A 13,821-nucleotide genomic window follows, 5' to 3' on the forward strand; every position below is an offset into this window, starting at 1 on the left:
AAGATATCCTGCAGTTTACTTATTTTCTTTCTCCATGCTTCAAAACTCTATAGTCGTAAGATATAAAATGTGAAAAAAGCACATTAAGTGCTTTTCGATTTTCAAACACAAAAATGATTTTAATAAATCACACTTACAAGACATATAAATAAGAATAGCAATATAAAATGCAGTAATATGCAAATTTGGAATCACAACCAAAAAAAGATTGCCTCCTGCCAGATTGGTAATAACAGAATATTATAAAATAGGCACCTGTATACAGTTTAAAACTGGGTTAACCCATCCTATATAAAAATATACTGTTAGGTTATTTGGCTTCTGACAGAATGAATAAACCTGTGTGTTTATGTGCTAGGGAACATAGATTGTAAGTTCCAATGAGGCAGGAATGAATGTGATATTAATATTATTAAATACACTACCCAAATCTCTGCATATTATAAAGGAGCTGATGTATTACAAAACAAAAAACAAATCCCCAATGATCACTGCAAGTTCTCTTCTCCTGTGATATCAGCCAAAGGGCCGTATTCAATTTGAAGCGTTAAGTCCGGATTCGCGTTAAGTTAACGCGGATGACGTCATTATCACCTGTTTTAGTTTACCTCCGTATTCAATTTGAAAGACTTACCGTGTATGCGGAAAATCAATGCAATGTAATAGGCGGTGAAGTATCGCCTATGAATGGCAGGCGGTAAAAAGTGCAGAATTGGGGTTTTGGGATGCAACGTTTCGGGAACCTTCAGACAGCCCCCCAAAGGTAATCTTTATCAAAAAAATCTCAAAAAACACTTAAGGAACCCCCAAAAATTTACTTTGAAAAAGGGGGCAAAAAAAAAAAAGTTGGGGTACAAACTTAAAAACTAGTGAACTTGACTCTGGGGGGGTACCCAAGTATGCCCCAAGTGTTTTTTGGATTGCAGGTGCTTGCGTCAGGTGGATTTTGAAAGATTTTTAAACTTCACTTTAGCAACTTCAAAATATGTTGACCCCCATTTTCAAGTACCCCAATTTTGCTGGGATAACTGATTTTCAGGAAAAAATACTCCAAAATACTTTTCAGCATCAGGTATTGAAAAACGCTATTTAGCAGCAATTGTGCCCTTTTAAACACACCAAATACCTTCAGCAAGCCAAAATCGGGGGGTACCATAGTGAACCCCCATGTCAGAGCATCTTTTAGGGGGTGTCAGGCTGATTTCCCCAAAAATGACAGGACTTACCGCTTGCAAAAGTATTGCCAGGTCCCGTTAACGCGTACTTTTAAATTGAATACGGGGTAAAGCGTGCACGCGCGCAATACTTTAACGCCTACCAAACACGCGATGTCGGCGTTAAGTCTGGGCCGCGTTAAGTTAACGCGGCTCAGCTCAAATTGAATACGGGCCAAACACTTCAAGTAGTAGGTATCACAATCATAACACTTTTTTTGGTTGCTACCCCTCCATTGGGTGTACAGTACACCAATGCATTTTAGCAGATTGTGTATACAAAGGAAGTCCCCTTCATAGTTTCTATACTTTTCTTAATAGGTTTATGGCTTTTTCTCATTAAAATGATGTATCAACATTTTAAAACACACTATGGGGCATATTTATCACAATCCGCATCTCAGATGTGGATGGTTTTTGATAATATCGCCCAAATTCACGATGTGATATTTGGATACATCACAAGGATGTATCCAATATCGTATGCAGAGATAGAGCTTGCGAGAAAGCTCTGTCCCTGCAAATTCCCTCCCCGCACTTCTCAGGGTATAAATACCCTGGGAGTGTGACCACATGATCCCACCTCTCTCTGCTAAGCTAACACTTACCTGCATGGTGATCGATGAGCTCCTCTGTGACTCCAGTCAGCTAATTACTGGGATCCTGCTCTGTGACTCCGGTCAGCTACTTACTGGGATCCTGCTCTGTGATCCCCAGTTAGCTGCTTTGTTCTGTAAATGGAGACACCAGCATCTCAGCTTAGTTCAGGGGGTCACACAGGCATGACAGGGGGTTGCATACACATGACAGGGAGTCATTGGATCACACACACACTGGCAGGCATGACAGCGCTCTCACATAAACCCAATCTGCAGACATCAGAGGAAGTGCATTCAGACTGCCGGAGACGCAGAAGAGGGAACAGCGCTGCCAGAAAGTGAGTATCTATTTGACTAATTAGGCTAATTAGAAACTGCCAAATGTTTAAATAGTCATTAGGGGTGGAGGGTTCCGCAGGGACCACAGATCATTTCCTAACCATTTTTCCTAAAAATGTGGAATTTAGGAAAAATTGGTCATGCTCTGGGGTTGCGATTAAAAAAAAATATGAAAAACCCTGCACCTAATTGCATAGAAAAAAATCCACACATTCAGTAAAAACCCTGCAGGTGCGAGATTTTTGCTGTTCTTGCACTTAAGTGATTATACCTCCTGAAGCTCACCCCTAAACACATTGAAATTGGAAGTTGCATTAAAATAGGTGCCATTGTTTACTTTCAGATTTGGAGGTTCTTAAATCAATTAAATTATTGACATTTAATTGTATACATCATACTTCATTAATGTAATATGTATATTGCCTCAAAGGTGCAATCTAAAAATAACATAATACTGTCAATATTAATTTTAAGATATATTGTTCACTACAATTTGATTTGGTTCCTAATACCATATCCCTCTGTCTGCAGTCTCACCTACATTACAACAGTCTTCCTGTCAATTCTGATGTCTATTTTGCCCTTAATGTAAGCACTGAGCCAGCTGCCTGCACCCACGAGGGACAAACACATTTTGAGGTGCATGTGGATATCAGGTGAGAATAAAATTATAACGTCATATTTAATACCACCCAATGTCCTTTCTACTTTTCATCATAGGGTTGGAACAATCCCTGAAGAAAATAAATAATAGAGGTATTTCTCTTGTTCAGAGATTTCAGAGACAATAGAGGGGAATCTAAAAAGATAAGAACTGTACATGGTTGGATGTGTAGAAATACATTTCTTGCCTTATTTGCACCTTCCTCACCCCCAGAGTGCACAGTATAAAAGGACACATCTGTAAACACAGGAATTTCAAACACTACACAGATAGTGCCTTGGTCAGGAATGGAACTTAAGTCCTCAGGGCTGTGAGGAGGTAATGCTAACCACAATACCACACATGCTGCCCTTAATTAAATAGTAATGATTATACTTTTAGTCTGACATATTATGCTAGCACTGTCTAAAATAAGGCTAATTTAGAGCTGGATGAATTGAGCACCGTATATTTTCTGGAACTATTTTATGTGAACTCCGGGCTATGTGTTTTCATGTTACAGTGGCACTATCCTTGGCTGGCATGGCCTGGTGTGCTCTTATTGGAATTTTTGGGAGACCCTATGCTTTTTAGGCCCCTGATTTTGATATCAGCCAAGTCTGGCTATGCTAGAGATGGTTTCACTTTTTTTATGTAATTTATTGATGAATAATTTATTTATCTTAAAAAGCCTGCAAATATGACAACCAAAATTATCATATTGAGACCTGTCGTATTTTTCATTCATGGTTTAGCAAATTCTACACTTTATATACATCTTGCTCAATTGTTCGGAATTTGCATACTATGCAGCCTTGCAAATACCTTAGATACAGAGTTGGACTGGCCCACAGTGGTACAGGGGAAATCCCCGGTGGGTCCCACTGCCTGAAGGCCCACCCTCTACTCTAGATGTCAGGTTCCAGATCTCAAATTATAGATTGTTGCTCTGTTAGATGGTCAGTTACTTGGTGGAGTAGTACCACTGATCAGTATAAGTGCTTGGTTCTTTTATAGAAACTACAACGAGATTTGCCTATTGGTTAGCCAAGAGTCTGTGGTGGCTGGCCAAACCCCCTCTGGGGGCTGGCCACACCCCTTAATCACAGGACACTACCACTGCATTACCCGGTGGGCCTTTTATGCCCCAGTCTGACACTGCTTAGATATCTGTGACTCTGCAGATATCCTAGGTTGAAATCACATATGCATCCTTTACCAAGGCACCCTCCTAAGGAGCAAAAATTTTTCATACAAAATTCAGGTGGAGGTAGATAACATTCTTAGTTATTAGTTAGAGTACCATGATACTGCTGCAGTTAAAGATGAGAAGTTAATACACATTTGAAGAGGACTCCAATGGTGACAGTTGTCTACTTACTGTCTACTGTATTTGACGTTATGTGTCATTAACTGGGGCAAGAGTATCAAACAAATATTGCATTGATAAAATATGTATTTTATTTCTTTGAATACTATTTTAATATTGTAAATAATGTTGTAAGAAGATATTCTCTGATAGTTTTTTAAAGGAGACATTATTTCATATATGTTGTTTAAAAAAAATAATAGCCTTCACATTTACTAAATAAACCTGTTTCCCATCAACCAGCACTTAAATTAAATTAATAGTATTCATAGTTATTAAATAAACTTAATTTCCCAACCTACCCAAACATGCTTTCAGAATTAATAAACAGACCTACAGTATTTTGACTGACATGCTCAAACATTAAGTAATTTGTGTATATATTTAATCACTTGCCTGGCATTGTTTGCAACCATGCAGGATGTGTGTTAACTGACATGGTTGCAAACAATCCGATCTATTAGAAATGGACAGTGGGCAGCTGCTGAAAGATAATCTTCCAGCAGCTGTCAATAGCTCACTGCTGATCGGTCAGCACTGCAGGACCCCTCACCCGGTCCCTGCATGGAGGAGCAGTCACCAGGGAAATGTAAATTAAAGCCCTCAGTCCCCCCAGTGTGTACCTGGAGAATGCTCAGAGGAACAGCTGCTGGGGAAATCCAAGTTGTGATGGTCATGAATCTTCTAATCATCGATATATTGATGACTGTTATAATAAAAATGAATGTTAATGTTATGTGTTTCAAAAAAGTTTTTAATAAAATTGTGCTGGATAATTTTAAATAGATACAAAAAAAATGTAAATAAAAAATTGCAGCTGCTCAATCAATCTGGTAGTACTTTTCAGGTGCATGAAAGGGAGGGGTCATACCAAGTAGAAAAGGGAGGGAGGTTTAACCCCCTATTGTTCCTCAGCACACTGAATTATACTTGCAACAATATATGAACACGATATGGTAATAGAACTTCAGAGATATTGATTGCATGCATTTGCAAATACATGGGGAGCTGCTAGGCCACGTCACAGCTTCTCTGTCACTAGCAGTCCCTAATACTAATGGGTTCACGTCCGGGGCGCAGAGCACCCCAAAAAATGTCCAGCCCAGGGCAACACACAAAAATGGAAAAAGAGTGACAGTGCAGTGTAAAGTATAGATGTGTGCGAGTAGTTAGTAAGTGTTGAAAAAGAGGTTAAAATATATGTGAAAAAATTACATGAATAAAGAACAAACATAAAAGGTGATGTGAACAATAACTATGTGTATTACGTAGTGATGCCCTGAGAAGGCACAGCCAGAGTAGCCTGGGGGGGCCCTACGCCCAAACGCTCACCCATAATGTAATATATACCAATTATAAGGCCTCATAATAAAGGCACATATATACTTTGGCAAATGTAAGGCCTCATGATAAAGGTACATACATAAATGCATCCAAATTGTGGCCTAGCAGCTTCCCATATATTTGCATGAACAGGCACTGTCATGACCCAATTATAAAATTATATAGCCCTCACATCAATAAAATTAGCATCACTCCTCCAATAAACTATTATGTCTCACCCACTATAAAATTACTAGATCCCACTGTCACTTAGCTTCTTCCATACATGGCTGTACATATCTGAAGCAGAAGCTTCTGTATGTATCTCTTGCTTTCTGCACACATGAGATGTGCACATGTTACTGTATGTGCTGCTTGTATGACATGCCTCACCAGGTGAAGGCACACAAAATGGGTCTGATTCCTAGTCAGATGGATTTCTGAGTGTGGATGCAAATGGGGAGTGTTTGTATACAGAGCATGTGCGGATGCAAATTTACACACTTTTGCGTATGTCCGTCCTATTCAACTTGGCCGGTTCCAACAAACTCTGGGCCTGATTCAGAGCCGGACGCTATTTGCGGATGCTCGTTTAGAAAAAGGGGCTGGCTATTTAAATTAAGTGCTCGCTCTTTGCGGTCTGTTGACGCCTCTATGTCTGAATGAGCGTCCGAAACATGCGCTCGCTATTTAGAAAAAAACGCCCCCTGGCCGCTCGCATCATACGTCATCTCCGCTATTTATTTGATTAATCGAGTACATCGAAAGGTGTATGAACTGCTCGCTATTCTTGTGGTTGCATTTTCCTACCGCAATCATGCGAGCAGTTCAGGCTAAAAGACAACCAAGTGACGTGTTTGATAACGCTCCTTTGCTAATTATGCACACCCTTAAAACGCCCGTTTTGACCGTTTGGCACGCCTGCGTTCGGAACTCCTCTCCCCGTTTTCAAGCACCTTCCCCTGTTACCACCCACAAACGTCTCATCCTGTCACTCAAATTAGCAGGCATTCGCTATTTTGCAAGCACACGAATTCCAACCACACTGACTGGTTCGCGCATGCGTATTACAACCCATACGCATGCGCAGATGTGCGAACATCGCTCGGAGCGAATGAGCGGCCGCTTACGAGCGGCTCTGAATCAGGCCCTCTGTCTTTCTGTGAAATTGGGCATTTTGGGGCGCTTTCTGATGGGGGGTCTGTTGTGAATGGGTAAAAGCTGGAAGTTGCTTCTAATTCCTATTTTTACTTCAGTTTGAGACTGGTAGGGCCAATAGTTCATACAGGTATTTCTGTGCTGTAATCTCACCCTAACCACCACCTGCGTTTCTTTCTTAATGTCCACTTTTGGTGATTTCCCAAATTTCGTCATTTTTACCTCATGAACATATTCCATTTTGTTGTAGATACTCAGGAAGGCGTGCTGTTACCAACATGGCAATGATTACGGTGGAGTTTCTGTCTGGATTTCATGCTGATGAAAAGAGTGTTAATAAGGTGAGAAGTTCTATCAATTATTTACGTAACTCCCTAAGTGGATTGAAAGATATCAGATATGGAAGTCTGTTGCTGTGTTTTGCTGATCGAGTCTGAGCATTAGCTGATTGGCTAAGAATGGTCTGACTCTTTGTCAAACACGGCTGAAATGTAGTAAACCATGTGGGTCCTGTCATGCAGTTCCCTATACTGTATACAGTATAGCATGTCTGCGTGGCTTGTCGGATAGAGTTTTTTTATTTTAAGAAGACCCTGGACTTCTACCTGGAGAAGGGGACCGACCATCTCCAGGGAGAAGGTAAGAATCTAGTGTGAGTGTGTAATAAAGGCTAAATCATTCAGGTCTTTTTTTTTTTATATTTTCTTCACAGTGGTGGTACAGGTGCCAGCGGCAACTTACTGTAGGGCCTGCTGACACTTGTGGTTCCCCAAGTGTCTGCATGCCAGTGCAAGCTTGCTGGAACCTGTACAGTATGCTGTTCCACTGTAACAAACAATATTATATCTATTCTTTACACAATTACCCCTGGATGCAGGGAAGAGCTGGTAAGTCCTTGGGAAGAGTTTCCACATTTTATTTTTGGGGTCCCCATTTCCTGAGAATTTCCAGCCCTGGGCTGATGAGTTTCGGGCTGGTTAATGCTTAGGCAGGGGGGGCCCAACTGTGTGTCCCCCTGTTATGGCATTAAAAAATCAAAACCAAATGCATTTACACCTGTCAAATCCGAATGGAAATGATGTTGATTTTGAAATTGAAAACAAAAATCGAATGTTAGTAAATGTAAATGTGCAATTTGGACAGTAAAACACAAAGTCGATTTCAGTCGATTTAAGTTGACTATAAAATCGACTACAAAATTAACCTTTAGTAAATATACCCTTACAAGTTGTTATAATACTCGTTGCTTTTGCAATATATGTACTGTCAGGAAAACTACCGGGGATTCATATACCTTGGCATGACAGAGCATAATGGTTTTATACATAAAGTTTGCTAATTCTTGTCACAGGGAAGAGGATCTGATATAGTCTAGATGCCATGATTTCCATAACTGCAACATATAATTGGTTAAAGATCGTAATATACTGTATTTTAATATGAACATTAGGTAGTTGTTGGCTCAGAGATGCATAATGACTGAAGTAAGTTTCTCAGTAAATCATTCCCATCATTATGCCCATATATTCATATATTTAATGTTCATCCATTAGGGCAGTTCTTCTGCAGCACTATTCACTGTTTTACACTGTTGCAGCAGAGATAAAATGTATGGCTGCCTATCACTCTGTGATGCTTAATTAGTAAAGTAGCAGATTCTTTTAAATTAATGTGATACATTTCAGCTGTCTTATGCAGAATAGAATTAGATAGACTTTGTCATTTTTTCCCCATTTAAATGCAGCAGTCTAGTTACAAGAGAGGCATTGTACTCATTACTACAGAACATTGTATTCTTGATAAGGTTGAAATGATAGAAACTGTAGACAAGGCAGGGGAGTATTCCATTCAAATCAAGCTTACCCATTACACTGAAAATAATATATAATGTATGCCAAATTAGGGGAAGCAACGCGTTGCTCTCCAGATTTTGTGGAACTACACATCCCAGCATGCCCTGCAACAATTTTAGCAAGCCCTAACAGTAAAACTCTGTCAGGACATGCTGGGATATGTAGTTTCATTGCAGCTGCAGTGTCACACGTTGCCTAAGCCTGCGCCAAATACATTTCCAAATTGCGGATGAAAAATGAGGGACTTTAAAATAAAGCGCCAGCACAAATTCACAGTACTTTGTTTGCGTGCTGTATATATTTTTTCATTCAAAAAAGATATAATTATTTTATATAGTATGTAGGTTTTTTATTATTAATCTCCTTAAGCTGCTGTCTAAACTTGGAGTAGAGTTGTAGAAATACAGGAAGAGCACAAACAGCACTATTGTTTCTCCAGATAAGACACATGCATTAATACATACAAGTATAAATAAACAATATATATTGAATATGTATATAGCAGTGATAAATGCACTTGTTCACAGTCCCAAGTTTCCCAGTCCAAGCAGCTCATATCAAGCATATGAGTATATCAACCACTGTAATAATTTCATGAACTCTTGGATCAAACACAATCCCACTTCAGATGTATAATGGTAAAACAGTCTTTATAGAATCCACAGACTGAAGAAATGTATTTGAAATACGATTATATAATGGATAAAAACATGAAGCATTATTATGGCAATACAGTAAGTTTCAATTTTCTCAGAATGGGTTTATCTCAAGAACAACCTAAAAGGATTAAAAGAGCCCTTTGACCTAGGAATGGTAAAAATAATAACAGTAATGATATGCAATGAGTTAGTAGTTTTGTGACACTATTTGCATTATACGTGCAATAAATATTCAGAATATACCTGGTAATCAATGAAACATACTCTAGGGAAATATTCTTTATACAAAATGCCATAAATGGATATATGTGAAATTGTATTGCTCAGATATAGACTGATTGTTAATTTGATTAACAGCAGGCAAGATTATTTTTCTGTAGGAACAATGTGATCCAATTTGGACTGGACAACATGTTTATAAAATGTAGATCAATGGTGGCTTATTGAAAATGCCATGTGTGTGACTTGTGTGACAACTGTCGCTGTGTATCAGAACTGAAGGAACTCATAGCCATAATAATTGTCATTTCTGTAGTTGGAGAAGAATCCTACAGTAAATAGAACAGAGGTCTCAGAGGATAAGATCACCATTTACTTGGACAAGGTAAGGGACTGATCAGTCCATTTAAGAACATGGCTATACATACTGTACTTATCATATCAGACATTAGTTCTGAGTACAGTAGATAAGTCCCATAAATCCACAGAGTGTAATTTAAGATCTCAACATGTAACTTTACTAAAAACTTTCTCAGCTGTGCTGCAACTTGAAGCTTCCTTATTAATGACTCTGCAACTGATCTATGAGGTCTATGTACTAAGCCTTGGAGAGAGATACAGTGGATGGAGCTAAAGCACCAACTAATCAGCTCCTACTTTACAGGCTGTTTGAAAAAAGGCAGTTAGGAGCTGATTGGATGGTACTTTATCTCCATCCACTTTTTCCAAGGCTTAGTACATATAGTAGAACCCTTTTTGTGTTATCCTTTGCCAGATTATTTAAGGTGCACCCAGTACATCATTCAGTACATCTACTCATACTTATGTAGTTACACTTGTTTTAATTATTATTATGTTTGTAAATGTTAAATATTTTCTGTTTCACATGGTTAATTAAAGGTATAGTCAATTCTTTTTTTTTTTTTTTGCATTCTGCCATTTAATTTTTTATCAGTTTTAACAAAATGGAAATGTGTAGTACATTGTTCTTTTAGCAATAGAGTAGTTGTTAATGTGTTAATGTGTTTAGATTAGGGATGTGCAGGCTCGGATAGGTTCGAGTTTGCACGTTGAGTTTGGATTTTTCCCTCAAAAAAAACGGAACTCAGAACGAGGCAAAACGTCATCTTGCATGGACGAACATCATCATTGCTGGACTTTTGACCAGGAATGATGATGTTCGTCCATGGAAGATGACGTTTTGCCTCGTTCTGAGTTCCGTTTTTTTTTAGGGAAAAATCCGAACTCAACGTGCAAACTCGAACCTATCCGAGCCTGCACATCCCTAGTTTAGATATATGATTCTTATAGACACATTCCAGTGCTGCTCTTTTGCTTGTACGGTACTATTATGTCTTCAGTTCAGTTACACTTATTCAAAGCAGAAGTGCAGAGTACAGGTGGTAAAGTTACTAAGTGCGGGTTTTCAGATTCTACTTAACATTTATCCAGCACCTTCTAGGAGATAATAGCTAGAATCAGATTGGTTCATATGGGCAACATCTCCACTTCTAAAAACCCGCACTTTAGTAAATATACCCACAGGAGTGTATTGGGGACACCTGTATGCACCAAATTCCTTTCCTACAGTATATTAAATATGCACTATTCACATGGAAGCTCTGGCTATGGATTGCACTGTATGCCAGCATGAAAACCTGTATAAAATGATAAAAAATGAAACATCAGAAACAGAATAGGACAATTCCAGATCACCCTCCAGGGGCTCTGGCTCTTTTCTCTCTTTGGAGTCTATTTACTAAACAGTGTTAGGAGACAAAGTGAAATGAGATAAGGTACCAGCTAATCAACTCCTAACTGCCATGTCACAGGCTGTGTTTGAAACATGACAGTTGGGATATGATTGGCTGGTACCTTATCTCCTTTTACTTTGTCTACTAACACTGCTTAGTAAATAGACCCCTTTATAACTAGACACACTTGTGAAAATGGATAACATCACAAAACACCATTTGCACTACTCCTTTGTGGCTGATGTGACCTTTATTGATGTCTGTTTTTTCCATAGCTCACTCACGAAGCTGAGAGTTTTACTTTTGGAATGAGACAAGAAACACGTGTGAAAAATCTGCAACCTGCAAATGTCATCGTATACGATTATTATGTTCCTGGTGAGTAGAAATATGCCCAATGGGCCTGATTCAGCCCTGGACGTAGTCCTTATTCTGTCGTAAAGGACCAATGGTTTTGGGACTGTGCATGCATAGGGACCACGGTGCACATGTGCCGCGATGTTGCTGTGATCCTGGTTTGACCAGCTGCAGGCATTTGGGGAAGGAGAAGGCAGTCATTGCTCAAAATTGACTTGCCTTGTCTCCATATTGGGGGCATGCTGAAGCCAGAGTCTTATCTTCAGATGCAGATTTATTGGCTTCAGCACCTTGGCTGTGGCGGCCGTCCTGAGCAACCAGTTAGTTGCTCAGACGTTTGATGGTCACAGCCTTGTGCGCATTGTTAAGCCATTGCTGCATCGTTAAACACAGGCAGATCTGATCCGCTGCTACAAAAGATGCAGCACCGACCAGTACTGCGTGCTACTTTGAATCAGGCCCAAAATTACTATACATGCATTTAATGTTGGCATAATGTATACAGCTTCAAAGCCCAATGAAGTCTATTTTTCCAGGACAATGTGCTTCAAGAGTAGGAATATTTATTTGCATGTTTTTCACTTTCAAGTTGGTTTCCAATACTTTTTTTTTTTATTACTTTGGTGAAACTACCTCTGAGCAGGAATCTCTATCAGGCACAGCTGAAAAACAACATTCCCCATTGACAAAAAAACAAAACAAATAAACATGTTTCTTCTTTTCTATTCTAGATGAACAAGCTATAGCAGAGTATAACTCTCCCTGCAATGCAGGTAAGGAAACCGCTAAGTGGCCTAACTCCAGTAATGAAGATGCTTTTGTATCTATTATAAAGACATTTGTAATCCCTGATTTCTCCGTGTATCTCTTCCAATGAAAGGTCACTGCAGAGTCAGTGTCCCTGAGAGAAGGGGTTGTGGGCACAGAGGTGTCACAAGGGGGGGTGACGCCACTGCACCCGGTTGTCACCCGTCGAGTGATGACACCAAGGTGCAGACTCCCCCTCAGTAACAGGAGCCTGGTGCTGCACTGTATAAATAAGTACAGCACCCAGCTCCTGACACTGTGATGGAGCCGGTCGGCACTGCACACAGGGCAGTCCACACCTCCGGCACCCCCGCCCTGCCTCCAGTAATAAGCACGGTGACGAGACCACAGGAGTTCGGGTTCGAGGCCACACCCATTCCCGTGTGGCCACGCTCCCTTTTCGGTAGTGCACGCACAAATGGTCCTTTTAAGTAGGCGTGTTATCGGTGTGTACACATAGGAGGACATGTCAGATACACCTGCCACAGGTAGATGCAAGTTTTGATGGTGCAGCCGACGGTGGCAAATAACGATGCGCCAATCTGTATAAAACCGTGCGCAGGGCCTGATTCATCATGGATCGCAACTGCAACAGCGTACACAAATCGGTCGATGGTGCGTACTGTGCTTGCATGAGTTAGCACTGCGATCACTCTTACCGTGAGTAATTGCAACTGCAATCGCAATATCGATCCGTAGTGAATCAGGCCCACAGTCACTAAAAGTGGGTGTCTCAGTCATTGCACATATCGCCACATGAATGTGAAGGAGTTTGTAGCAGCATTTGTATAAACTCGCAGATGGACAATCGCCAATAGACTCCAATACGGGTTTTTTACATTTGTGGACAAATGATATTGTACAGCACATTTTATTCATGTGTTTTAAATGCATGTTGCCCATGTGTATTTGACCAGCTACAGTACAAGAGGTATGAGAGCTGGTAGAGCCCACTCGGGCAGCATGGATCAGAAACCCCCCTCTACAAATACTGCTTTTGCCCCTGGTAGAGCTGTAATGAATATATCTATTTAACTGCTTCCATCTATTACAGGATTGGAAAACGACCAATCCCACTAATCAGGAATCAGTATCTGAAGACATCACACACTATGTCCTCTGTGCCCGGAATATGTGCAGTCTACCTACAGATAGCAGACAAGAAGTGATTCCCATCATCCACACAGGATAAATAATTATGTTTCTTATTATACAACATTCAATAAACAATACACATGTAACTCTTGCCGGTGACTTTTGTGTAATAAATATAAATAAATGAATGCGTAGTTTCTGTGTTATGAGACACCAGACAACTTAAGACATAGTGGTCATATTAATTCCAAATTGACCATGGTTATTTGAAATACACTTCTGTAATGGCAGTGTATCAACCATAAAATAGATTTAAATCAGCCTTAGGGGTCTATTTACTAAGCAGTGTTAAAAGTGAAAAGTGATAAGGTGCCAGCCAATGAGCTCCCAACTGTCATCTCACAGGCTGTGCTTGAAAAATGACAGTTGGGA

At 39.9% G+C, this 13,821-nt stretch overlaps 1 protein-coding gene across 1 annotated transcript in view; it reads left to right on the top strand.

Annotated features, from left to right (window-relative positions):
• Positions 1–12,498, top strand: part of LOC148518859 (pregnancy zone protein-like) — a 178,516-nt gene extending 166,018 nt beyond the window's left edge. The window contains exons 30-35 of the mRNA XM_088476942.1: positions 2,684–2,808; positions 6,896–6,986; positions 9,693–9,761; positions 11,406–11,508; positions 12,219–12,260; positions 12,362–12,498. Of these exons, the coding sequence (XP_088333068.1) occupies positions 2,684–2,808; positions 6,896–6,986; positions 9,693–9,761; positions 11,406–11,508; positions 12,219–12,260; positions 12,362–12,498 (567 nt within the window). The remainder of the gene's footprint in view (positions 1–2,683; positions 2,809–6,895; positions 6,987–9,692; positions 9,762–11,405; positions 11,509–12,218; positions 12,261–12,361) is intronic.
• The last annotated feature ends 1,323 nt before the right edge of the window (positions 12,499–13,821 follow it).

The sequence above is a fragment of the Taudactylus pleione genome, unplaced genomic scaffold, assembly GCF_031769625.1.
Source record: "Taudactylus pleione unplaced genomic scaffold, aTauple2 ptg000198l, whole genome shotgun sequence".
NCBI classification, from domain to species: domain Eukaryota; kingdom Metazoa; phylum Chordata; class Amphibia; order Anura; family Myobatrachidae; genus Taudactylus; species Taudactylus pleione.